General features: G+C 40.3%; 2 protein-coding genes across 3 annotated transcripts; both read left to right on the top strand.

The window, feature by feature from the left end:
* The first annotated feature begins 1,392 nt into the window (after positions 1–1,392).
* LOC118787649 (protein NATD1) lies at positions 1,393–11,158 on the top strand. The gene is made up of 3 exons (XM_036543190.1): positions 1,393–1,610; positions 3,457–3,575; positions 10,473–11,158. Exons 1-3 carry the CDS (start codon positions 1,514–1,516, stop codon positions 10,587–10,589), a joined length of 333 nt encoding a protein of 110 aa, XP_036399083.1. The 5' UTR covers positions 1,393–1,513; the 3' UTR covers positions 10,590–11,158.
* A 4,276-nt stretch (positions 11,159–15,434) lies between these two features.
* LOC118781719 (transmembrane protein 11, mitochondrial-like) lies at positions 15,435–18,129 on the top strand. Of its 2 annotated transcripts, XM_036534742.1 has the most exons (3): positions 15,453–15,481; positions 17,139–17,191; positions 17,604–18,129. In XM_036534742.1, the coding sequence occupies exon 3, from the start codon at positions 17,611–17,613 to the stop codon at positions 18,118–18,120; it is 510 nt and encodes a 169-aa protein (XP_036390635.1). In that variant the 5' UTR covers positions 15,453–15,481; positions 17,139–17,191; positions 17,604–17,610; the 3' UTR covers positions 18,121–18,129. The 2 variants fall into 2 exon arrangements, with proteins under 2 accessions (XP_036390627.1, XP_036390635.1); XM_036534734.1 differs by lacking the exon at positions 17,139–17,191 and having other exon boundaries at positions 15,435–15,481.
* Positions 18,130–27,989: the final 9,860 nt, after the last annotated feature.

Below are 27,989 nucleotides of genomic sequence, written 5' to 3'. Positions count from 1 at the left end.
CACTTGACAGCACATTCACCTTCATCAACCACATAGAACTAGTCAAAAGGGCCTAGAGATTGTTGCTGTTGAACATCAAAGTAACCCATCCCTTCTTCACCACCTGAATTCTATCCTTGCTGGCTTCCCTGTGTGTGCAGTTAGACCCCTGCTGCCTGGCTGGTCCACAGTCTCTCCAAATTCTCCCACATCGCTCCCTCCAGTGTCTACCCATAATGACTCACATCAATTTCAAAATGCTATTGTTAGTCTAACAGACAGTGATGGAAAAGTTATACCTTTTTTCTCAGTTGACCAGACCCCACACAATGGTCAGCGTACTCCATTCTGCAACTTCAGGATATTTGGCTGTCCCTCTCATTTATAGCTGCACACCCCAGTCAGATTCTCTGTCTGCCCTGGCCAAAATATGTTGGAGCAAGCTTACCATAACAGTCCATATAGTGCTTTCACTGGTTAGTTTCCATCACAGACTGGAGATCCACCTCTTTAGACTGCACCATGTGTCCCCTACCTGGGCATAACTGACCCACACACTTATGTATGTACACTCTTGCTGTCGCAGCAGTATGTAAGGGTTGATGCACATTTGAACATGATTAGGTGCGCCCTGTATGTGTCATTTCTCTCATTATTTAATTTAGTTGCATTTTGTACTTGTGCTTTTTAAGCCTTTGTTGATGAGAGTGTCAGCTAAATGATAAACTGTAATGTAAATGTAAATGTAGTAATATGGGGCTCTATTCCAAACTTGTTTGTTATCACAAACATGTGTCATACAGTACAAACAGTGACACTTTATTTCCAGTTAAGTAGGCAGCCTGCTCATTGATCACTTACTTTGAAAGGGAAAATGCAGTGAGTAAAATCTCGTTCACTATAACATTGTGTTTAAACAGTATGTATGACTGTTACTCAGGACTGCAGCTGTCCTTGGGTTTGAATTAGCCTCTCAAGCCACTTTCCTCATAGCACGCTAACATAAATCAGTCAAATTTGCACTCTGTTGATATATGCTACTGATATATGATTTTGTATGTGACCTCTTTTAATTCCCATTTATCAACACAGGCAGTGGAAACTTCTCAAAAGTTATGGAATATTCTTGTAAATGTTCAGACAATACCAGTTTGTAGCAGGAAATTTTTTTGCTCTGTTTGTACATACGTAAGGGTAACTTTGCTGTGTTTTAAGACATACCATTCTTTAAAATTTTACAAAAGTGTGACTAAGGAGTGCGCTGTAAACGTCATCCTTGTAAATAATAATTATGTGCACTGTTCCTTTAAAGTGGGAATGCAGCGTACCAAAACATTCTATCGGGGGTTTCATTGGTCGGTCTGGACCATGTGATCCTACAGCTGATTTCCTAGGGTTGAACTATGTGTGGTTCAGTCCACTCTGTCAGTTTGCTGTGTATATCATGAATTCTCACCGCCGTAATTCGCCTACCTTCGCTACTGCTCACTGATTATCACGTCGCAATTTTGTCAACACTGAAAAAGGAAAAAATATGGCCCAGGCAGCGCAGATTAACGTCCTCGAGCTCAACACTCCGATCAGAGTGGAACACGACCGAAAACGACGACAGTTCACAGTTAGGCTAAACGGTAAAGTACAGAGACGTGGTTTAAATGTACTTTCTTGCAGCCCCCCATCTCCCCCACCTTTTCCAAATCTGCACGGCACTGTTAGCTAGCTAGGCTAGTTAGCTATAGCATTTCTGTCGAGATTGCTAGGCAGCCAAGATGGGTAGCTGCTAGGTTCTGATTTTATTCACATGCATTGACTTTGTGTTTTAACTAACATTTGTTGTAGCTGGCAAACATTAATGCTGACATATTTAAAGTTGCTGTAGTTGTGACAATGGCTAGGCATGAAATGTTAAAATGTTCGACATACAGCTCATTCCTTTTCTTCCGCCTTTCAATCTAGTTAGCCTGATAGCTTACTGGTAATGTAGCTAGCTAGCTACGTAAACAGACAAATAGCTTGCTAGCTAGGTAAGTAGACATCCGCTTTTCTGTAGCCATCAAAATAGCTGCCCAACTAGCATATCTACTTAAGGTTTGTTGACTAGTTAACTGGATTCGTATACTGTCTAATGTAGCTAACCCAGTTAACTAGCTAAAACTGATGGTTCGATTTCTTTAGCTAACTGTTGGGACTTCCTGTGCTATTGATCCAGGTTAGCTAGATAACACATATAACAATGGCTAGCTAGCTAGCTGTCTTGGAGAAACATATAAAGCGAATTTATTTCCTTTTTATTGACAAGACGGTGTCAGATTACATAGCTCTCTAACTTCCACGTGAACATGAGAATAATAATGACAAAAAATTAAAGTAACACTAAACGATTGATTTTTGGTATCAAAGCAAACGGGCCTCTCTTTACATTACAAGGCTAAGTGTAGCCTACACGTAGTCTTGTATCTACCAACTTTTTAAAATGTGTCAGGGTTGTGTTTTTCTTGGATGCGGTTTCGTGTCACAGCGTGCTATAGAGAAGGGCGAAATTGTTAGCTACCTTCATGCACATTAGAGGGTTAGCTATCGTTGTTCAGCTAGTCTGCTGGTGACATCACTTTATAAACGGACGAAAACACACATTTTGCGATAGCTGATAAAGGAAAGTTTATCTTATTTCAGTTTAGACTCTACAAAAGTTAGCATCTGAGGAAGGCAGCTTTGTTTTTAATGTGAGATGGGTCCAGGCAAAATGAGGAAAACTAAATTTGTTCACTGGATGTAGTGTAGCTACCACTCAAAAACAAACGGACACTGTCTAGCTAAATTAATGAAACTTCTTTCGATTCTCCTAGCAACCGTCCCCATTTCTACCATGTACTAGAGGTGAACGTGGAACCTGAGTGCATCTGAGGACTTTTTTGCGTTTACACACATGCCCTAAAAATACAGGAGAAAGCGATATACGAATACAAGAAGACACACACAAATTAACAGACATACATTACTATAAATTATCTGGAATCGCGAATATCACTGGTTAATTGACTCAAAGCAATACTTTCTCTATTACTCCAAGTCAACCAGCATCTCTACTACTTCACTGTGTTATGATAATCCCACACTTTCCAGTCAATGCTCTTGCTGTACTGTCTTACAGTATCATCTTCCGCTATATTTGTATATTTAGTAGCTATTCAAATCTAATATGTAGTAGTCAAAAATGATCCTGACATTATGAGTTGCTTCTGTCTTGTGTGTTTATTCTATGGGGAATGTTGTTTACTAAAACCATTCCGTAAAATAACAGCTGAAAGATGCAAATGTGGTGATGTATCATCCTTCAACATTTCGACACTCAGTTACGCAGGTTTAGGTGTCTTAGCTGGCAGAGTTTGGTGTGCTGGGGTGGTGGAGTCCCGTCTCAACTTGTTTCTCATGGGTTCCTGCAGCTGAAGCGCAGCTTTCCTCCTGTCTCCCCTGCAGGCTCCCACGACCGTGCTGTTCTGCTGTACGAATATGTAGGGAAGAGAACTGTGGACCTGCAGCACACAGAGGTGCCTGATGCCTACAGAGGGAGAGGCATTGCTAAGCACTTGGCAAAGGTACGTTGAGACTGTGGCACCTTGGCCAAGATCATTTCAGAACAACTTGCAATAGCACATAACAGTAGAATACTCTTTTCTGGTTATGTTGGAAAATAAAGCTCTGTGCTGGGGAAGCACCATGACCGAATGCCCTCCACCAGCACCCACTGTTTAATTCATTGAGTATTTCCTATATTTTGTATAAACTTATGCATGTGTGAAAAGTTATCACAATGTGTAAACTGCATCTAATATCCAGGTGAAGCCAACAGTATACCTTGGCTCACAGTGCAGACATAACATTACACTGATCAGAAGTACATTGCAGCCAAGGAATCAAAGTCCCTCAAGGACTTGCTTGTCAGGTTTCCCCTTGGATAATAATGCTACATTTATCATAGGTACTCTGTTATAAATTTGCATGCTCCAAGAATGGTCCTTTGTAAGAGATTCTGTGTTGCTGTTAACTGGAATAGTAGTTCAAGTTGCTGTGAGTGAGAGATCAAGTCTGCAAATGAGAGATCGCTGGTATCTCCTGCTTGTTGTTTTTGGCACAATAGTAAAATGCGTAGAGGCACTGTTGCCTGGTGAGAGAGATCTAGAGATTAATCATTTGTGTGATTTTCATGTAAGACCAAAAGCTTCAGAGAAGAGTAACCTTAGAGTTATTACTAGACTAAGACTGATTACTGGACTGATTACTCATTGTTTCGTCCCTTTCTTTCTTCCTTTTCTTTTTTATATGCTGTATTTTCCTACTGTTGAAAACTAATATCCATCCATTCATAGAGCAGTGATGAATAATTACATTACAAGCCTGTACAAAAGTGAATATTTTAAGTGAAATATTAAATAATGGTCATTTTTAATAAAAATGTCATATTTACTCAGTACCACTTGCATAGGTAATGAACTTTAAAAGGAAAGAAAATCTATGTCTTTAATAGTATGTCCAAGAGTTTACTTATAATAATTACATATAAAGTAGCAGTTATATGTATCTTTTCATTTTTGACACATATGCCGACTCACAAAATGTTTTTCATATTTACATGCAAAATACTGTCAGAAGGTAATGACATTTGAAAGAGGTTGTGGGGCAGGAGAGACAATCATATCTAGATTTTGAAGAGATATACGTTTATATGAAGCACATCACAGAGATAATTTGAACATGTTAACTCCTTTGGTATGAATACGCCCTGACCATGGACCAGTTGATTTTGAATCATTTAATGTATGTTTGCACATGAGGGTATTTTCTGCTATTTCTGGACTTTGGCTCATTTGGAGTCACACCTTCCATGCAACTAAGTGTAACTACGCGTGGCTGTGTTTATTTTAGTTGCTGTTGGAGGGGGGGTTCCTGGTATCCCAGCCACAGTGAAAGAATAAGAAAGAACAGCCATTAAACAAATTTTCTACATTTTCTTTTAACAATATAGTTGGTCAAAAGAATGAGTGTTGATGCACACAGGGTAATATGCCCTAAGATAATGGAATCTATAAGGTCAGTGAAGAAAGGATTTCTTTCGCTCTTCACTTTCTCCTACTCTCTCAGCTGCTTATTTACTGCTGCATAATTGTGGATGATGTGAAGCAAAGAGGCTCACTAAGTGTTCAGATCAGTACAGATCTGTGCAGCTGTGATCAGGGAGAGGGAGCTCTTTATGGAAGAATCCAGCAAGATTCAGAAAGGCACCACATAAATAACGTCACTTCTGAGACTACTCAGAATTGTCTATTTTTTATCACTGTATTACAGCAAAAACTACTATCCCAAAAGGTATGGTTATCTAATGCATTGTCTGAGAGCGACCCAGATGAAATCACCTATGAACTCTTGCCTGTGTGCGGTTTGAATGTAAATGCATTATATGCAGTATCAGTGCTGTATGAGATCTGTACTGTAGAGAACAGAGTGAAAGCAGAATTTTACTGTAGTTGGAAATTGTTCTGCTACCCTCTGATGTCCTCTCCGAGAACAACTTATTGTCCTGCTTGGTGGGGGAGCAGGCAGGAGTTTCAAGGATTACCAACACAAAGGAACTCTATGGATCATGGGTAACTACACACACAGAATAAAAACTGTCCCTGGTCATTAAAAAAAAAAATAAATTACATTTTTGGGTGGATTTTCAAATGTGGTGGGTTTGATCCGCGGCTATAGTTGGACATACAGTGGAAAGATGTGCTCACATTGTGAATTTAGTGCAATCCTGCCCATAAGTTGAAATGTAGTAACAAAACGAATCAATTTTAATGGGAGAGGTATTTTCGTAAAGTATGTGACACAGTATAGGCTAGTATTTTAAGTGTGTCTCCAGGGTGGCTGGTTGGCGTGAGTTTAGCATGCTGGCCTCAGAGCAGAGGGACCATTTTGGCACTGTCTCCAAAATAACCTCTGTGAAACCAAGTCAAGCTGGTCTGCATGCCGAGGTCAGCTTTAACATAAACTGTGCAATTAAGAGTCCATGTGCCCTCAGATACCTCAACTCCTTGGAAGCCGGAGAATTTCTTTCTTCTGTTCTCCCTGTACAAATATTGATGCAGGTCCTTCTGTTGACAACGTGTTATATATACTGCTACCAGATGCGCTGGTGGAGAGGGCCCGTGCTACACACTCCAGGTTTTTACTCGGTGTTCTTTTCACACGCAGTGAATCTAACAATTAAGTAGTGACTATCAAATCGATCATGTCTCTAAGGCACATGTTAGATAATAATCAGCTCATGTACTTTCACAGTATATAGTGTTCATACTTCTTTACATATTGTAGGTCTGTCAGAGAGTTTGGTTTGGCAGTTTGATTTTGGAGTAACACATAGCATCCTCGAATCATGACATGCCATTAATAGTAAACCCTTACCAAAATGCAAGCAGGAAATTCAAATCTGTGTAGCATGTCTTGACCTAATGAAAATATTTTTATCCCAGAAAAGCAGAAGAAGAAATCAGGCTTTTTATTTAACTATCGGATATGAGCTTATTTAAATTATTGATGGGTAATATGCAATAACACAATATCAGGAGCTGTAAAGGCAGCTTCATGGTAATGTAGTGAGGAATATTTCAAAGAGACTGGCCAGAATATTTTCAACTAGAGGATAGGGGTAGCAACACACCAAATCAAAGTGACAGTTTGGGGCAGATGTGATTTAATTATCAGTAGTTGCATTCAGTATAAAATGTTATCCCCAGTACAAGATCAGAAAATTCGTTGATGTTGATTCTTATGTCTTTAGGAGTGGAAGAAAACAAAAAAGCATTCATAATAGATTAGCTTTCATAGAACAAGCCACAGAAAAATGATCCGACTTTTTTTTTTTTCGATTTCAGTTTCTCATTTCCTTTAACTTGTAACATGTGTTAAAAGAACAACTGAAGGACCAGTGGCAACTGGCAGACCTGGAAGATTCAGTTTACTGTGATGATATCTTCACTGAAGATAGAGAGGGCACAGCTAAAAGTTGTAAGATTTATAAATAAAAAGGACCAATGTAGAAATGCAAAACAGATTCTCTGACTCAGTCTGAAATGGCTGAAAGAAAAGGGAGCGTTTCAAGTGACATAACAAGTAGTGCGTGGGTGTGAGCCTTTGTATCTGTATACAACATACGCCTACTTGTAGGGAGTCAAACTTGTAAGTACAAGTGCATAGCCCAGCCCACTGACCCCCGCTGCCCAGAGCTATGTCTTTGTGGATTCTGGATCCACTTCATCTCTTTTAGGAATTGCTGCCACCAAATTCATTCATTTGGAATACATAAATAACACTGATATGATTATTGTACCTCTAATAAGAGGTGGATGTAATTGTCCCACATGACATATCAAAATCCTTTATATGGAGTTGTGCTAAAACCAGGATCTGTTGTAACATATTTGTTGATTTTCACTTCAGACTTTGTGCAATTGAGAATCTGCAATAAACATTCTCTAAATTCACCAGTGAGCAAATTAATAGAATCATCCCTCTGTCTGATTACGAAAGGAATGAAGACGTGGTTGAAGCTAAAATGCAAGTGCATGAAATAATGTCTGGTGCTGTAGATGGCTAGCTGTGTAGTGTCTAGTTGTTGATACTTTGGTGTTTTCTGTCTGTTCTTTAAATGGTACTAATGTTATATATATATAAGATAAACAAACAGGAACATGTCTGGTGTTTTCAACAGGTTGTTCTTTGAAGAGATGTGTTAAACAAACCCAAGACTAAAAGATGCAAATATGTGTCTAGGAAGGGTGACAAATGCTTGAAGGTAAAACGATCAGAATATTGACAACAGAACTGGCTGTAGGCTCAGGTGCCACTGACCGTCCATTAACATGAAGTGAAAGTTAAATGAAAGTTCTTCTTGAAATTAGGGCTTAAAGGATGTATTTCAGCCAGAAACCCACTGTAAAGAATGTGGAACAAGTCTGAAAGGCTAAAATATGCTCAGAAAGTAATATTTATTATGTGTCAAAGTATGGTTATATTTGGTCAAAGTAATGTATCAAACTTTTAGGGCTGGACCTGAATATTCGACTATTCAGATATTCGTTCGTTGGGTAGGTATTCGGTTTTCAATTTTGGGATTCGGATATTTGTTTTTTTTTTTGTTTTGTTTTGTTTTGTTGTTTTTTGCTAAATGTGGGCTATCGATAAAGGCGAACTGCAGAATACATTTTGTTAGCACATTCTTGTCTACTATATTTATACTTTTTAATTACACCGTTAAAATGTGGAAATATATACCATTTCAGCTTGGGCGCCTGACATCCCTCTCACTCATAGCAGTGAACGTAACGGTGATGGGAAAGTAGCCGGCGATCACCGAGCTCCTACTTTGGGACTCGAACAGAGGGCGTAATGGTTTCGACCAACCTCTAGCTTAGTTTGTCACCCTGGGAGGATGCTAGCTGCAGCGATGCCGTGCTTCCCTCTGCTTCCGGTGGGGCGTGAGACCATTTTTAAATACCACGGCTCCGTAAGCAGTGATGGCGATGAGTGCATAGGATGGGTTAAATGCAGAGGACAAATTTTGTTTCAATATATGCGAGTACTGAGAAATGACAATAAAGAAATTATAAATAAATATAAATCTTATAAATATAAATCTAAAATCTTAAATCTTAAATTTGTTGGAGCTAGTATGCTGTTTCTGCGCTTCTGTTTCACAGTGCTTTGTCAGGCATTGTCTTTGTTTCGGAGCCTATTATTATAAGAATTTATGTACGTCTATAATTTATCCATGATAAGAAAAATTGTCACAAGCTGTTATGTCACAAAAAGTGCATAGATAGGACCTCGTTCAACCAAACCCCTCGGGATTACAAACATGCATAAAACACACGAAAGCTATTGGAAAATGTTTTTTTATTAACAAATAACAATACAGCCATGCATCGCTTAACGTCCATGGTATGTTCTGTGAAATAGGACGTTATGTGATTTGGACATTGTGCGAACACCATACTATATACAGAATATGGTAGGCCCATACTATGTACTGTACCATTATACACCGGGCAGCAAAATCGCTTCATTTCCATGAGACGTGAGATACACTCCGCTACGTCCCGTTCTGCAATCGGGTTTTTAAACTTTATTATAACATTATGGGACTACGGACGTCGTAGTCTCTTAACATCCGAATGGATGTTAAGCGGCGCATGACTGTACAAACAACAATACTGTAGAATAACAGAATCCTTAAAAATTAATTCCTTTAATTAAACGGAAAGACACGTGTTGCAGTGCTATGCTGTCCATCTCAGACGAGAAAGGAGAAGTGTCTGGCTGAGTCGTCGTCGTCGTCGTCGTCGTCGTCGTCCCCCCCCCCCCCCCCCCCCCCCCCGCCGAAGCTTCGAATATTCACTGTTGATTACTACAGAAGCTTTGGAGCCCAAAAATGGTATTTGGGACAGCCCTACAAACTTTATTGCTAGTAAGCTGGCTACTGTAGCTACAATATTCACCACTGGTGAAGAGTACGGTGTCAGAGGGAGAGGACAGACAGTTGTTAGGAAATTCATAGATTCATGAGGATACAGATTAATTTAGAGATTCATTATTTCCAGCCCATAACCAGTAGATGTAATAAATGTACATCCATTTGACTACTTCTTTTGCTGATATGTGAGTTGAGAAGTTGGATACTTTTTCTTCTGTTGTTTGAGATGAGGCATTGTGTTCCCAGGACTAGCCCTGCAAATGTTTTACTTTTTCAAAAAAGTTGTGGCTTGAATTATTTTGGAGTACGGTGGCCATGCTCAGAGTTATTTGAGTGGAAGATGGTCAATATATACACATGTCCAAGAAGACGATTTAGTCTGCCCAACAAGTATTCTTCTCTGGCTCTTGCAGGTAACTTTAACAAGAAACCAGTCACTTTGGCTGCATTGTTGCAATGACATGTAAAATTTCAAAATGATTTTTTTCTCTGTCCATATTCACAAAAGATTTTCACTCACTGTAGTGCAGTTAAGTTTAGGCTAAATATTTAGGTGTGTTGGCATCCTACCATGTTATTTTAAATGATGTAATTGCGGAGGAAACCAAAACCATGATCCATGAATTTGGATATTAAAGCTGCATTTAGATTTTTTTCAGCTACATTTTGATATCTAAGTAGACCTATTAAAGAACTGTGTTGTATGAAGGAACAACATTTTCATAATATTGCTTCTAAACATAAATGCTGTTGTGTTCTTGATATTTAGTTGCTTTGTTTATGTATTGAAAGAATCCATGACTGCTGCTTGTTTTTCCTGTCTCTTACAAACCTTTATGCCCAGTTACTGTAGGTTCTCATGATTGGCTCTCTCGGGAATCCACACAGTGAGAGCTGGCCTCCTTCTCTATTGGGGCACAAATACAAACGTTAGTGCTTTAAGTCTCATCTTCTGAATAGCGCTGCTTCTGTGTTTCAGGCTGCCATGGATTTTGTGGTGGAAGAGGACCTTAAGGCCCACCTTACTTGCTGGTATATCCAGAAATACGTCAAGGAGAACCCTCAACCTCAGTATCTGGAGCGTGTCCTTCACTGATCCCATGAAAGAGGAAGCAGAAAAGAGAGAATAGCCTGTTTCTTGGGCCTAAGGACATGGAGGTCTGGGTGGGATTTGGGGTGGGTTGGGAGGTTGCTAGTGTGGGGCGGGATGGTGGGAGGGGTATCTTTTGAAAAGGGGACAACTGCACTCATGCATAGGACATCCCCAGACCTTATCTTTGTCTCTGTCTGAGCTACTTGAACACTGGAGAGAGCCAAGATTAAGGGTGTTTTTCTGCCTTATATTCATCTGTTATCATTGTTCACCAGCAACATTCAAAGGACGGGAGGAAAGCGGTATGTATGCCTGCAAGATATCCTCTCCAGAACTTGCAGAGAGCAGAAGAGACTCTTATTCTTTTTGTAAGGGCTAAATGACTCAACTCCAGAATGCTGATGTCTCCTCCACTGAGCAGTGGGATGGGATGGGAGCCTGCACTGATGTTGTGGTGGTAGGACCTCACAAACATAACAAGCAGGTTGGTAATACCCCAGATCAAGCTGCAACAGAATCAGTGGTCTACGTATTGCTCCAAAGTTGGGTGGGCTGTCTCTTTTTTTGTGATCTGAAGACAAGAGGGCCTATGTAAGAACAATTATGGTCTGCCATGTCACTCAGATGCCAGGGAAGGCCCGTTTTCTTTCAGCACAGTTGGAGATGTAATCCTCTGCCTACCACTTGGTGCGAAGACACAAGGACCTATTTTGCTTTCAGCTGGAAGCTAATCAAGATGTACAAATGATAAGCAGTCTGCAATATGACATGACATAGTCTGTGAGTACCGGGACCCCATTCCTGCTAAGTCCAGGAAATTGTCTGGTCAACAGCAGGAGGAGAATGCAATTCAGGATTCATTTTTCTTACAGTTATTATTAGAAATGTTTGTGTCTGTTACATTTCTAGTTGGCCAGTGAATTTAGAATGCCTTTGCTATTACTGTATTGAGCGGTCTGCAGGCAGTGGAGTGTTTGTACGTGTGCATGTCAAGCAACACATAACATATTCCTGGATATAGGAACATGAGCCTTAAGCATCCAGTAACACGAAATAAAAGACAACATATGAGGGCCCATCTAAATAAATCAAACACTACCTGCATGACCAAGGTTTACAATGCGTTCAGTTTGATTTGTTCAGTTACTATCGGGTTATATCTATGTAGTAGCTCTGTTGTTCGCCGGGGTGTGGGCAAGTTTCTGTACACCATATCAGAGGTCTAACAAGCCAGCAGAACCTCCAGCCAGTGGATGTCTGCTATCACTCTTCTCTTCATCCGGGACCTGTCTGCAATGGGTTAAACTGACTCAAGGAAGAGGACACTTGCACTACAGACATCAATGAAACAGCTTAGGATTTCTCATGGCTAAAACCTTTTTTGTCATCTTTTTTCTTTTTTAAATTTATTAAATCTTTATCAAATCCTGATTTCTGTTTTGATGCTTATTTGTGGTCTTAATTTTTTCATCCCCACAAGATGCAGCTTTCTCAGAAATACAAACCTTAGGGACTTGAAAATCAATACTGGAGACTGAAGACTACAAAAACTGAATAACAGCCTACAGACCTGGCTACATTTTCCAGGCCTTGGGTTACTCTTCCTGCGCACAAAGACAGCTTTTCTCACCTCTCAAATCTAGCACCACTGTGACATTCACCCACACAGCAAGGATCCCTTAGCCTAGTATTACTATCATGGATTGCACTCCAGTTGCAGTGAAGAACAAAAGACAGTTGCATATTGCCCACACAGACCAGAGCAGCATGGTCATATGCAGGGGCACCTAACAATGAGTTGATTTTTAGATGAAAACATGAGTGGCAGTCAAGTAACATTCCATCTGTGCACAGAACAAAACACCCGCTCCACAACTAAACATGGATGGTTTGGTCAATGCAGCAAGTAGACTCAGTCATAGGGGGTGAGTAATGAGCCAGACCAAAAAACAAATACTACATCTGTGCTTAAGGTGGCAATAATGCACACATTTACCACTAGTGAGCTTGCTACTGCAGCTATAATGTTAAAAAATGAGGTCTGAATACTCCAGTGGCTCATACCAGGAAGGAAGCGTGAATAAGAATAAAGGTGACTAGAGGTGGTCCTTCTTCAAGCTGGTATCCTTCTGTCAAAACTTCCTGGGATAACATACATTTTCATATAAAAATTCATTAAGCAGTGTGTTGACTATTGATCACAGATGTCATAGACTGCTACTTGGCTAAATGTTAAACTAAATTGTCAATTAAATTAAAGTAACTTTAACCAAAACATTTTATAAAAGTACCCATATCATAATAACATTAGTCTAACTAGAAAGCTAACTGGTTAATAATGTTAGTTAGTGATATTGCTAGCTAGATTAATCTGTTGACAGCCAGGCTAGATAACCCCATGTCGTGTTAAAATATAGGGAACAGTGAACAGTTGAATCTTTTGGGCCATGGCCCTGAAAGGTGTTTGACCAGTAAATTCTAACATAATGTTACAACTGAGTCTCTGATTTTGACCACTACAACTAAGTTCATTGACAAACAGTGAATTTTCTAGTCCCCTGCTGCACTCATATGGACACACTGTTTGCATTTAAAGCTTCATTTTACTACTGTTCAAGTCCTTTGACTAGTTTGCATATTTTCATGCTTAGCTTTAGCATGTTTAGCTTTATATTGTATTAGCTTGTGATGCATTGTGAGTATTCAATCCTACCATATTATTTTATAAGAATAATGTCACCAAATTTTACTCCAAAAACCTTGGGTTTTAGTTTGCCAAGGGAAGGCCTTTGAAAGTGTTTTGTTGACTAATGCACCAGTTTTTCAATTCAGCATTCCACTAAAGTTAGCAAATTTGGATTTTTACATTTACAGTCTTATAGACATGGGCGTAAATTACGGGGAGGGGGGGGGTTGTAACCCCAATAATCAAAACTGGCCAATACAGCCCCCCCCCCCCCCCCCCACCAAATAATCATACTCATGGAGACCCCAACCCCCCAATGTTCAACCAAGTTACACCCTTGCTTATAGACATGGATGTCAGTTTGTTTTGAAAAGTGCTGGGGACAACGACGGGTTCAACGTGTTCACACTTTTGTAAAGTGGTGGGGACATGTCCCCATCTTAAATGAAGCCTATGCTTATAGGGCAATTTAGGATTCTCCTTGGACAAATGACTTTTACTGGCTTGTTTCTTAGTTCAGTAATGACAAAAAAAACAATATTGTAGTCCATCCACCTTTTACACTTTTTGCCTTTATACAACCCTTTTTTGGCAATTGCACATCAGGGTTGTCTCACTGCTACAACATTTTAAGTCTTGAAGGAGTGCTGAAGTGAGATTACTGCAATCTGATACACTCAGAGCCAACAGTTGTTTTCCTCACAATGCATTACAGAGATTTGGGTGCTAACTGGAGGATAGATTCTACTCCACTTACATCATCTTAACAACTCACAGGCACCTGACAAATTGTAGGGTGCCTGAGAGTTGTGATACAAGGAAACCGTGACCTACCTACTCTATCCCCCAAAAAACAATGCCAACTTGTTCCACTAATGTAGGCTCCTGGTCTTTGTCAATAAATGGCAAGGTCAATTTCAAACCTAGGTCGAAGGGCTCAGTCTGCATTTTAAATGTATGCTTTGTCGATTGAGCTACTCAGGAGCCTATTTGTTATGCCAGGGGAGTGTAATATACCTAGTAACCTGACTACAGTACATAAATTTAGATATCTTACTAGCAAACTATATCTGTTAAAAGTATATTCTTTGGTGTACATATAGTTACAAATGTGAAGAAAGTAACTTGCTAGCTCAGTATATCTCCCAGAGAAGTCATTAACACAGAGAACAGAAAATGAATCCTCACTCTTTTTCTGGCTAGCATGCTGAAATTGTGAGGAGGTTTTTCCTAGCTAGCCAGCAAATACATTTGATCCCTTATGTGATGCCTGTGAAAGAAGACAGGCTTTAGGCAAGATACGCTTTAGCTACATAAAGTACAGTACCTGTTTTGGCTAAGTACAAAGCATACACGGCACAAATGGCTAGTCTTCAAGCAAACAACAGTTAATATTTGATGTCAGGCAAAATATTGATTTTTAACATGTTTACACAGTATCAGAAATCCTGTTAACATAACCACAGCTAATATTACTTCCAGAGAAGCCTGACATTATAAAACAATTCTCAACACTAGGGCTATGTACAAGACCTTATGGGATATATCCACGGAAAAAACCTTGCTTTGTAGCTATCTGATGTGCTCCATTTAATGTAGGACTCCATTTAATGTGCTACAGTTGCCCAGGTGCACAATACCTTCTAAGTCTGGCTAATTTTGAAAACTCTAACTATATTCATGATAATAAAAAGATTGTCAGTAAACCTATACTGAGCACACTTAGTTGAATATAAAACAATGACATGGCGAAAGTCAAAATACAATGTAGTTTCAATGCCGTCACTTTCAATTTTGTCATGAAAATGTGCAAAGAAGAACAGAAAAATGACAAATGTTTTAGAAGAAATCATCTTAATAGGTAACAAGAGGCTTGCCATGTTCCACATGCAGCCTAACCACTAATTGTTGCAGGTAACCTAGGCCACCTTGGGTGTCACAAAATAGGAACATTAGCAATGTAATTTTTTCTTAGACTTGGGGAGTTGCAACAAACAACGTTTCCCATAGACCTATGCGTGTGCGGCCTCTTTTAAATGTGCTTAAAGGGTGTTGTAGTTTTCACCGCTATGTTTAAAAAAACGTGCTGGCCGACAATGAACTACACTGTCGGTGATGCACCGCCGCAGGTCGTGACCGTAGAGATATGTTGAGTCTCCAACATGGCGGCATTCGGAAGGAGGCGCGGTGTCCCAGTCAACAGGGAGAGGTCAGATACTTTATTTTCCACGTTAAACGAAGTTTTCCTTCATAGACTGAGTTTAAATAACAGACTGATCTGTTTGCATGTCTGTAGGAGAGCTTGCTGAGTACATTTTGGTTTTTGATCGTCAATATATCTGGATTTCTGCTCCTGATGTAGTTAATGTTTTGACATTAGCTGGCTAGCGTACTAGCTAGCTCGCCCGCCACCAAAAGATTGTGATCAAAATACCTGACTAGCTGGCTGGTTAGGAAAGAAGTGCAAGTTAGCTGTCTTCCTTTTCTAAATGTTTTTTAAAGATAACTAGTTAGTTAACAGTAGCGTGCTTTCAAATACTATTTTGTCTAGTCTACGCATGTAACGCTAAAGAATGAATAACTTCGGAGTCAGTAGCTAATGCACAACGTATTTTCACATCGGTTGTGGTGTAGTCAAGCTAACATTCGCTAACTTGTTCCTTTTGTATTCTTCATATGCAGTTAACTACCATTATATCTTCAAAAAGGCGTAGTAGTGAGTAGACGTTTGATTTCTTGCTACTTAGCTACCGTAAAGGTAGCTGAAAGCATTCTAGCTAGCTAACTTGGACGCTACATGATATCCTCCATGCTTAAGTTGATAGATAACAGTTTAGCGAGCAAGTTCGCTACCTGTAGATCTCTAACATTGCCTCACCAGTTTGGTTTACCTTTCACAGCTAATAATGTTAACGTTAATCTGGATCCTGATGTTTCGCGAGCTATATTTAGTTAGCCAGTTATCGACGAGTTCTGTCATCGAGGAAAGTTATCTAGCACAGTTAGCCAAATGTTAACAGCTAATAGGTTAGCTAACTGAAGGCCGCACCAGGATTGCTATTTGGCAGCTGTTTGGAACTAGCTATGTATTCAGATGGATGACAGTATATGTATTTAAATGTCGACTTAGCTAATAAACTTTTTCAGCGTTCGACATCTGTGGCTTGGGGATTCTTATTTGGTGATGCAGGGCTGTTTTCAGAATGTGTTGTTTTGTTATTTGTCTAGCAATATTTCTTCAAACGTATTGACCCGTAACGTTATATGCATTGTCTATTAATTTGTGCAAAGAATTTTCAGCGAGCAGTGGTGTTTTGACTCACGCAGCCCAGAGTGAATCTAATTACTACTTGTAATAACGAAAGTAATAAATTGTTGCATTGGTTTGTAGATACTTGTCTAAATCCAGTGGGATTTATCCATTAAGGGAAATGATTTGTAAGAATCAAAAGAATATCTGGCTAGTAGCGTAAATTCTCCAAGGTACAGTTAAAGCGGTGAATGAAAAAAAAAAAAAACATTGTCCTGAATTTAGAGTGAATGCAACGTCCGAGTGCTCAGCGGGAAGAAAATGCGCTGCATTTACACTTGGTAATAAAACCATTCATCACAGATTTGTATAGGGAATGTCATCGTGCCACATTCAACCGTTCATTTCTTGCAAGTTTTATTTTTCCACGATGGTATCATTCTGATGTGTGTGTTACACTAACTGTGAACCAAGTTATGGTGTGAGGCCTTACGCCAAAGAGAGAGTCGGTCTCTATGACAGCTTCAGCTATTTTGGATATTTGGACACAGCAACACCATTCACTGTTCCATTTGTGCTGTCACATACATTAGTTATGAGCTCTGTTGTTCTGCAGGGTTTCAGTAGGCTGGTGTAAGAACCAGAGGGGGAAAGTCAGGAGTCTTTTGGGTGAGTGGCTTTCTGGACTGAACTGACAATAGAGGGAGACTTCAGTAGCTCCACTGATCGTAATGAACTAACTTCCAAGATAACAAGATGATTAAGTTATGAACTCTTAATATGAGCTGTGTGTGTCCAACAAGTAATGAGACACAGGTGTACTGCCCTCATTGCCTGTGGTGCATGTCATCAGAGCAGGAATGTGCAAGTTTTGTTTTGCTGCTATTTGTTATTGGAATACCAAGAAGCAAAATTAGCATGTGGGATCTTACTTGCCAAGAATCAAGTAGGAAAGTTACCTATAAGAATCCAAGCACAGTGACTTCCTGACATTGTCTAATTTTTCTGTTCCCCCTCTTTTTACCCCTCTGTTTGCCTAATGGCATGCCTTTCCACCTCTCTGCAAATCCATCATGGACAGGGGAGTGATGGCCTCGACAGAGTGCTACATTGTGCACGAGATCTACAACGGGGAGAATGCCCAGGACCAGTTTGAGTACGAGCTGGAGCAGGCCCTGGAGGCCCAGTACAAGTACATCGTGATCGAGCCCACTCGCATCGGGGACGAGACGGCGCGCTGGGTCACGGTGGGGAACTGCCTGCACAAGACGGCAGTGCTGTCAGGGGCGGCGTGCCTGCTCACCCCGCTCTCCTTGCCGCTGGAGTACACGCGCTACGTGGCCCTGCCCGCCGGCGCCCTCAGCGTGGCTTGTGCCGCACTCTATGGCATCTCCTGGCAGTTCGACCCCTGCTGCAAGTACCAGGTGGAGTACGACAGCCACAAACTCTCCCGCCTCCCCCTCCACACACTCACCTCCTCCACGCCTGTGGTGCTGGTGAGGAAGGATGACATCCACAGAAAGAGACTCCACAACACGATAGCGCTGGCTGCCCTGGCCTACTGTGTTAAGAAGATCTACGAACTTTACATTGTATGATTTCACTTTTTTTAAAGTGAAAAAACAAAAAATAATGAAAACAGTGGTGGAAGAGACACAAGAAGACAGTGATATTCAGCCTCTGTAATTGTTCTGACACTCAAGATTTTTGGTTATTTGATGCCCCCAGAGGGATACAGTTAAACCAAAAGGGATTTTTTCCCTTATCCATTTTTTTGGGTTTTTGATATGGTGCACTGACTGATATCATACATTGTATGTATGTATATCACTCTTGGTCATCTACACACTAAAACTGGGGGTCAGGGTTGAAGTCAATATCTTGAGGATTGTGACAGTGTGACAAAATAATGGACAAACGTGTTTTAAATATTAACAATGGCCTGGTACTTTTTTGTCCTTAGTAGTTTTATTGTACCATTGCTGGTCAGAAAGTCACCTCTTCATTAAACTTTAGGATATATGAAACTTTCCCTTTTCTGTATTTTATTTTACTTTTTACATTTTATTTTACATCAAATACAACACATATCTTGAGTTCCCATTTTCCATTTAGAGACATTTAAAATTTAAGTTTTATATGGTTATTTCCTTGTTTACTTTTCAGTCAAGCCAGACCATTCTTTACTCAGAGGTGGGCCTCAACTCAGAACAGAATCTAAAAGTCTCAGTATACCTTTATTTATTACTTTTCCCTCATCACGTGCTAAGGTATTCTCCCCTTTGATGTGGAATGAGTAGCTGTAACCACTGTAGCCACATATGAATGAGGGCTTCCAACAAGTATTTCTTCAATACAGTGTGGAAGATGTGAGCTATACTGAAACACAACATACAAGACCAAAGCCTATGGTTCCTTCTTGGCTTCTTCAGTGTTCTCTCCATGTCAGGTTTATTTAAAATGCCTACATCAAAACCTGAAATGGAAAGTAAAAATGACACAGATGTGAGTAGAGTCAGTTGTGCAGTAATAATATCATTTAAGAGCAATAGTTTGAAGGTGAAATTCATTGTAGTTGCAAGTCCTGTTGTGCAGAATCGTAATAATGTGCAGTTACTTTATGCAAGACTATTATTTGTGGACCATATCTTCTTTCCTGTAGAAGTGACGAGGAATTGAAGTACCACAGACTGTAGCCCCTTTAGTCTTACTGATTAGACTACATATATGTGGTAGTGAAGTGATTCCCCCGTTTGTGCAAAGTTGTTTCCTACATATCTGTATTTATAGGGAACTAAACAAGAACAACCTCAAAGTGACAGTCCAACTTAATTTTAAGGTAGAGACGTGCAGGGTAGAAGTCCTTTCCACACAGCCGTGTAGCCTTGACTTTGTATATGATTACATGAATGCTGCAGATGTACGCACACAGACAGAAAGCCTTCTGAATGTTGGTTTAGGATGTGTAGAAACCGCATGCTTTTGGGGGCGCGCATTGCAGGAGAGAAGAATGATAAGCCCGCTAAACCTCCGTTCTTCATCCGCAGCACTCATTCAGGGGGTCTTCATTCATGATTTTTTTATTTTCATATTGACCTCAACATACTACACAACTCACATTTCACTCATATGTCAGTATGAGATTTTTTAAAATTCATTAAATCCATAATGTCATTCTTAACATTCTAGCTTTAATATTAAATTAATTTTCAGTTAGTTAATTTGTGTTGGACATACACAAGTCATTTACCATATCAGTTTATGTGGTAAAAAAAAGTGAAGTTATGTGGCAGTGCCAAGTTGTAATATTGTATATATATACTTGCATCCTCTTTGTACCATAGAAAGGAGATTATTCTTGGAGGTTAGTGGTTCTCGGAAAAAAGTTTGTTTCTAAGAATTATCCTGACTGTATATAACGATGTAGTTTAAAAGTTTCTCTTTTTAAATAAAACAAAAATGCCCACATGTCCACTTTATCTCAACTTTGTGACTGCCAAAGGTCATTTCCGTTGTACAAGGCATGTCAGGGCATGCCAGGGGTTTGTTTGGAAGTCATTTGGAAGAACTGGGGCAGAGCACAAAAGAGCATGGGGAATTTCATTGCTTCACAAAGGAGTACTTTAAGGAATAACACATCTAACATCACTGGTCTGGTAATCTCTATGATTTGTAAGGCACTGATGACTGTTAGACAGGAAGCATAGTTCAAGAAGCTAACTTGTAACCAGACAGTTTAAACGGGTCTGTTTTCTGGTGTTTCTATGGAAACAAAGGAGCTCCCTCCCAAGAAAAAAACAAAGTGAGCTAGCTAGAAAGGAAAATAGCACATCAATTAAAGAATCAAAGCATCCACTTCAGTATACACATTGTTGATCTTAAATTACATTTCAGATACCAAATGGCTGTTTTATAGGATCTGACATTTCAGACTACCATCTCTGCTTTTTCCAAGGCATTAAGGTCGAGCAGCATCATCCATTCCAAAGTTTCTGATCAGGGAACTAGTGGACTGGCAAAAGTCTGACTTAGATGATTGTTTTTTGCAGAGCACTGGTAAGAGGAAGCACATGTCCTCTCCTCGGTCCCTTTCCTGGGTAATCTCAAAGCATCGTGGTAGCAGCATGAGTACTGTCCAGTGCTTCAGGGCAGAACGTGCTTCTGATTGTTCAAGGAGGACACACTCTAGTCATCTGGAGCCTTTACTCAGACTTGATCTTGATGTTGAGCTCAACCTTGTGAATAACGTGAAACGGCCTACTCTCTGACTCCATATGGTCTGTGCAACCCATGGTTTTCAGTACTGGTTTTCTAATCTAGGCTATGTTCACATTCATAATTTCCTCACTTGTGTGGCGGCAAATGCTAAAACATCAGATTCTTTAATAAAAATTATGCATTATGTTAAAACTTACATTTTAGTAGTAAAACCCTAATAAATCTTTATCTTGATTGGTGGTTCTGTGGGCATCTTTTTCCTTATATAATTCAGTGGAACATAACATAAGAGTACACCTTTTGAAAAGCAAAAGGTTGTTAAAGCATAATGTAATAGGGGATCGCTGTTGGAAGAGTCCATAGCTGCAAGGGTTTCCGTTATAGGGGAGTATTCATTAATACCTTTCCCTCACCAATCAAATCAAAACTTAAAGCCTCAGTGTTGTGATGGAGGCAACTGATTGGCTCAAATGAGATGCTTGCTCTGCTGTACTTGCAGTGGGGGAAGGGCAGTGTCATGGCCATTGGTGGGCCCCCCCCCCCCCCCCCTTTTTGTGAGGTCAACCATGAGCATGATGAAGCGTGGTGGGAGAAATGCAGATATAGATGGCTGGAGTGGCCAGCATTCTGCCAGCACCTTGTCCTGGTTCTTCTGCTCAACAATACAGGATGCCATTCTCTTCTGCAAGGCATTGAAACTACCTCTACGTGAGCCAGCCCTGCTGTCTACATATCTCATACCCTTACACCCACCTTCAACCTCAGTTTGGCATAAACCAGCTGTGTTTGTCGGGTTCCCTGTGTCCTTTTCCAGGGGAGAATACCTTTAGACTTTCAACAGAGATGCTCCTTTTCCGCTTGCTGGTTGTGTCACAGTTCTAAGCTCACTCACATATACACATACTCTGCATTCTATGAAAGGCCATTTGGGCCATGAGCCAGGAGAAAGCTTTTGAGATTAAAATTAATAGACCATTAGAGCAGAATACCAAATAGCATGGTCTATTTATTTATGAGAGCAGTGGGAAAATATTGGTTGAAAATATAAAGATGAATGCTGTTATAGTTTCCTAAGGGATTTGTATACTGAATTCCACATCAAATTCAAGGTCAAACACTCGTGAATTTCCCCCATTGCTACCAAGAGAATACCCAAAATGTTGCCTATAAAAGAGACATTCTTACCTGGTGCTTTAGATTTCATTTAGGTTGAGGGAAGTGTCAGGTTTCACAGTACCAGTATTTGTATCTGTGCCTAGTCAGTTGGATACATATCATTTGTGTTTAGCCAGAAGAGATGGCATGTGGTGCCATTCAGTCATGAGTTCAGCTGGCAGCTCTATGATAACCGAGACTGTCTGCAGTAATTACGTTCGTGTACGTTATGGCCTGCCATTTGTTTACCTGGAACCCAGGCAATCCAGCACTACCCTGCTGACAGCACGTGTGTGCACTGACTACACAGAAATGTGAGCAGGGAGAGCAGAGAAAGCACAGTTAGGGGAACGCAGAGCAGGGTACATACACTGGGAGGAAAACAATCATTCACCACACTGCACACCAGAAGGATTTATAAAATCCATCAGCTCTCTACCTTTACAGTGGATCATATACAGCATGTGGCATGTGAAGGGGTCAAGGGGATACCCCAGAGATGCTGCCCCCTCTGTTCTTTCCTACTAAATCATGTGACAGGATTAAATGAGAGGTTCATCCTGATTTATCCCAAGTTACATGCAGACACCTAAATTTCATGCTGCTTGCACAGGTAGCCTGGGTGCTGCAACTGGCTTTTTTTTTTAAAGCAGTGCATGATAGGGGTGGGGAGAAGCTGAGCGCAGTGCTTCCCTGCATTAGCTCATGACAGTGCTTAAGTGGATTACCAGACATGAACAATCCACTGTGGAACACTGATCAAGGACACAGCCCTCTTCCTGAGCACGCAATGGCATAGGAGAAATTCACTTTCATTTATACCACCGTGTTATGCTTCCATTTTGTGACTAGGAATAAAACCATGTCTTGCAAGAACTTATATATACCAGACGATTTGTCACAAATTTTGTCTTAAAATTTGAGAAAAACCATGTACCACTGTAAATATATAGTAAAGCATAACAGACTGATAATATCATTCACACATACCAGATTCTGTATGAGTATTCTATTCCATATGGGTTCCTGGTGGCTCTGTCAGCAGAACATTTGCTTTGCTCCAGCAGGGATAGGGGTGGGTAGACTGGCCAGGGCTGTGTCATCTCATCGCTCTTAGGCACCTGGTGATTCATCATATGCCTGCGAGTTGCTTAAATGATGTTGGTGCAGTAGTGCCATTCCTGCAATGTGCACCCACTATACTGTTGTGCTCCTTGTGGCTTCTAATGTGAGTGCAAGTATATTGGAGGGTTGTGTTCATCTCTCCTCAGTGGGCTTGGGTACAGCTGCTGCCATGGCAAGACACATGTAAATATACACATTGGCCAAAACAAAAAAACAGTTGCATAAGAAGGAAAAGCATAAATATGTGACGAACATACATACATAATAAGACATGCATGTAACAGCTGGTGTGCTCATAAGCTTATGTGAATGGGATGACAGTCTTTCTCTGGGCGCTGTTGATGACCTCCATATACCCTTGCACCGCTGTGCATGAAGGGCAGGGGGGCTGCAGGGGGGCTGCAGGGCCATTTGGGGTGGCATTGAGGTGTTTGACTCATCATCATTGTAAGTGAAATGCTTATAATCAGTTTTTTGATTTTCTTGCAAAAATTGCCTTAAAATATGTAATTAAGCTGAAAATCACAGAAAATTATTCCTCTTTGGATGCTGCGAGCACACAGCACATATACAACTTACTGACAGCATAAATGAACCATTTTCATATGTTTTCATACCTTGAGTGAGGGAGCTTGGACCAAAGTCTGCGCAATGCCGGAACAGAAACAGAACAGCTCACAGAAATGCAATAAATACAGAACAGAGGAAAAGAATACATGAAGCAGGATTTCAGAATGCAATCAGAAAACTGGTTAACTGTAAAAGCTAAAAGTAATATGCATGTTAACCACAGTCACAAGTCAGCTACAAAACAAGCTCCTATCAGCCCGCCTCTGATATTGCCCATCAGCCTGGCCATATGTAACAGCCGCGCTCACTGCCAAAGGCAGGCAGAGCCAAGTGTGGAGTTACTGCTGGTCAGTATCACTGTCACTTTCAGTACGAGCGCTTGCATGCCATGAGCAGCGAAGCAGCTGTGAGATGCCATTACAGCAGGCGATTTCAATTCCAATAAACAAATAAATAAATAAGTAAAAGCAGCAGTTGAGCAGTAGGAAATGGCCCATTGAAACTGCAGTTTCAAATAGCTGGGGAAGGGGGAGGTGGGATAAGGACACTGACCTTTGTCCTGGCTGGAGCTTGGGCCTGTGATGAACGCCCCTGCATCCTGGATGTGACCCTGCGGCCAGAACATGTTCAGAGGCTGGAACAGCACCAGCGCGCCCCGACTGCCCTGTGTGAGAGGGATGACCCTCCCAACATCTGGGCGCATTGCCCTACCTCTGGATACAACCCCCCCCCCCCCCCCCCTCCTGCTCTCAAGCCACTTAAGGCCACACTTTTACACGCAGTCATATCTTTGATAGACAAGGTGTAGCTGTTTGCAATGCATGCATGTTTTATAAGTTAGCATGCCTTTTGTACTGGTGTAAAGGCATGGGAGGTCGTGTCACTGATTGTAATTTCACATGTTCACTATTGTGACAAAAGTACGGAAGTATGTCACATCTACATTCTGTAGAGCTGTAGTATGGAGTACATGCAGAGCTAAATCAATGTACACATTCTAGTACCATTTTGTTGTTTCCCTGTTGTTTTATTTTTACCGTTTCCCTGGTGGATTTAGTCTCAGCACTTACAGGAGAGTGGGAGACAGATTCACTTTTGGTTTTCTAATACTTCTCCCTTGTGGAGGACATGAGTGACACTGCTTTATCCACATGTGAACTATGGTCTGTTGCACTACACCACTGTACTGCTGACAAAAAAAAAAAATCACAGGTGGGGAAGAAAAGAGCTTTACCACAAAAGACTTACTCATTTATTTTTTTTTTAAAAAAAGAGATCCAACATCAACAAAGTTTATAATCACACTCACACTCCATAAAATGAACACAGAAACATCCAGATATTCATGAAAGAAAAGGGAAACCAAATAAGCAACATTTTTAATGATTTTGTTACAGTTCTTCTTCACATTTTCCATGAATGTGCCCTATGATGTACAAATTGCTTGAAATTAAGTACAGCATCTAGATCATAAATAACTCATAACTCAACCAAGATGACAACTGCCCTCTGAACAACATGTACATAAACTCCTGGTTTCCCAGGTTACAATGACCATTAATGACCTGGAGCTCACTTCAAAAAGGCCTGGGTTTCAAGGTATGCAAACAGTTGAGACACAAAGATTTCAGGAAATTAAAACGTTTATCATGCAAACTCAGGGCACATGGTCCTAAAGTTACAACCAGTAAAGAATGAAATGCATCACATCACTCAATCATGTAGGCCATTCAAAATAATCTTAGTCACAGGCTTGAGAAAAGAAACCACATTATTGTCAGATCACTGAATACATTACATCTAATATTAAAATATGCTAAACATATCCTGAATGTTAAAAATATCAAGGTTCTCTTAGCAGTAGCCATTTGGAAGACCACAGGACAATACAGCTAAAATGTATTATCAATTAATAGGGGCTTGTTTTTTTCCAAAAGCATTTGATAATGTGATAATTCATTATGTCTGTGTTTTCTCCAAACATAAACACTCCAGTTTTCCTGCAGTATATACAGGGATATGAAAATAAAGCATCAGCATTTTCAATGCACACCTAAAATGTGTATTTATATATATATATATACATATATTTATATATATATATATACACACACACACACACACACACACTGTATATATATATGTGTGTGTGTGTGTGTGTGTGTGTGTGTGTGTGTGTGTACAAAAAATAATGGAAACACCAAATCAAAAAGGACTTGTATTTAAAGTTTACTAAATAGGTGTCTACACATTTCATATTAATATCAATACCAATTACTGGCATATTTTTGCTTTTAAAGATTTTAAAGTCAAGACAGCAATACAAGGTCTAACAGATTTTGAGAGGTCAAACAGTCAGTGCCAGAAGTGCAGGCGTGTCAGTGTCAACGGGAACAGTGTTGAAAATCATAATGGTATACACCAAACAAGGAAAAATTGCTTCAGATAGGAGGAACAATGGTTGCAAGTTGAAGCTCACTGACAGTAGGCAGACACTTAACAGGACAGTTGCTAAACACTGCTAAACAATTTCCTCAAAAATGACCATAGAACTGAATCTAACTCTGTGACCCAGTCTGAAACTGTACACTGTAAGTTTCACAAGCTGATATTTATGGCAGGTCTACCATTTGGAAACCACTTCTATCCCAGGCCAATGTTCAAGTGCTTATAACCTGGTGCAATGGGCACAAAACCTGGACTTCTGAGCGCTGGAGGAAAGTAATATGGTCTGGTGAGCTGCATTTCACTTTTCTTACATCTGGACAGGTTTGTTTGGAGAAAGCCAAAGGAAGCCTTCAACACACATTGCATGTTCTCAGCTGTTAAAAATCGTGGTGGATATGTTACAGTATGGGCAGCCATCTCATGGGAATCACTGGGTCCAGTTACTCTGCATGATAGAATTAAAGCCAAGGAACACAAAATCATTTTAGGTAACCAGATGCAAACATTGTTTCCTCAAGATTTTACCATACTCCAAGACGATAATGCCCCCATACACACTGGTAAACAGACTCAAGGGGTTTTGAGAACAGCAGGATGAAGTCAAACAACTTCTATGGCCTCCTGTGCCACCAGATCTAACATCATTTGCATTAGACTTATGGGTACATAGAGCCAACTAATAGCATATTGTTAACAGTAATAAATATCTAGTAACAAATAATGACATGAAAGAGGTAATATATATAAATTCATCAAAGGATTGGAGTGAACAGGTAATTGGTGTTAGGAACAGAACATTTCCTGGATTTTGGAGTCAAAATGAAATCTTTACAAATGTTCCTGTTATTTAAATTTATGTTTACTAGTAACCAAACATTCTAGAATATAGCAATTTAAAGAGCAATATATATGGTTACAGTGTGTTCTGGAATGTTTTGTTTCTAAACAACAAATTTAAACAATCATTTCCATAGAGAGGTGAAAGTCCAACAGCAGCATCCAGTATTTATTCCCTGCTGAAAGTGAGAAATCGCCAAAAAAAATGGAGAAGGCAAGTTTTTTACTTGAAGATTTTCCTTTGTTATTGAAAAACTACTGTCTAGTAAATACATGTTAATTTATCACAGTAAAACTGATTATATGTAAGTGCAACAAAGTGATTATATGAAGTCTGGGAACGCATATTCTTATAGGCTTAACACTATGAACCTATATCCTAAATAAAGAATAATGTGACTGTATACACCTACCTTTCAGATATCTGAAGAATGCAGCTGTGAAAAACTCACCCATTCCCTTGGGATTACCAAACCAGACCATCCATCTGGTTCTTATGTGGACAACCAGTCGGCTAGTCAGCTTCACAACCCTAAGACTGCAGACTGTATCTTGTGGGAGTCTATCCAGGGCCCTGCTGACCAAAGCAGCCCTGCTGCTATTAAAATGATCCTGAGGAGGGTGAAGCCTCCAGGCTCTGCACCATTTGAGAGTGCTCTGCATCCTACTACAAGCAGGGATGAACAGGGACAGGCACTTGACGAGGACAGTGTTCTGATGTCCTCCTCCCTGCCCTGCACTAGTGAAGTTGTTGTGGGGGAGACAGCAACCTCAATGGCTCCACCCCTCAAGGGGCCATGCCCCCTCTGGTGCCTCCACTTTCCAAAGATCCGGCCATTTAAGGACCCAAGCAGTAGTTTAGGAAGGAGGAAGAACCCCAGGGATGCCCATCGTAGCTGTCAATTACAGGAGCATGTTAACACTAAGGAAATGAAGCTGACCTCCTTCAGCCCCTCCACCACTGGGGGGCGTGAGAGAAAGGCTATCCACACAGCTGAAGACCTCAGCTTAGGTGAACCGCATAACAGATACCCACCAAGCAAGGCCAAAATAAAAGCCAGACACATACTGACAGATCACACATACAGCATTGTATCATGATTATTACACTGTA

This window comes from Megalops cyprinoides, chromosome 1 (assembly GCF_013368585.1).
Source record: "Megalops cyprinoides isolate fMegCyp1 chromosome 1, fMegCyp1.pri, whole genome shotgun sequence".
NCBI classification, from domain to species: domain Eukaryota; kingdom Metazoa; phylum Chordata; class Actinopteri; order Elopiformes; family Megalopidae; genus Megalops; species Megalops cyprinoides.
This window is presented reverse-complemented; position numbering and strand designations above follow the sequence as displayed.

Excerpts from the sequence above, each read along its gene's own strand:
- LOC118787649 (XM_036543190.1), top strand. The coding sequence starts at position 1,514 with ATGGCCCAGGCAGCGCAGATTAACGTCCTCGAGCTCAACACTCCGATC. Across the intron at positions 1,611-3,456 it reads GTTCACAGTTAGGCTAAACG|GCTCCCACGACCGTGCTGTT; the intron begins GTAAAGTACAGA and ends TCTCCCCTGCAG. Across the intron at positions 3,576-10,472 it reads TTGCTAAGCACTTGGCAAAG|GCTGCCATGGATTTTGTGGT; the intron begins GTACGTTGAGAC and ends TCTGTGTTTCAG.
- LOC118781719 (XM_036534734.1), top strand. The coding sequence starts at position 15,435 with ATGGCGGCATTCGGAAGGAGGCGCGGTGTCCCAGTCAACAGGGAGAG. Across the intron at positions 15,482-17,603 it reads GTCCCAGTCAACAGGGAGAG|GGGAGTGATGGCCTCGACAG; the intron begins GTCAGATACTTT and ends CATCATGGACAG.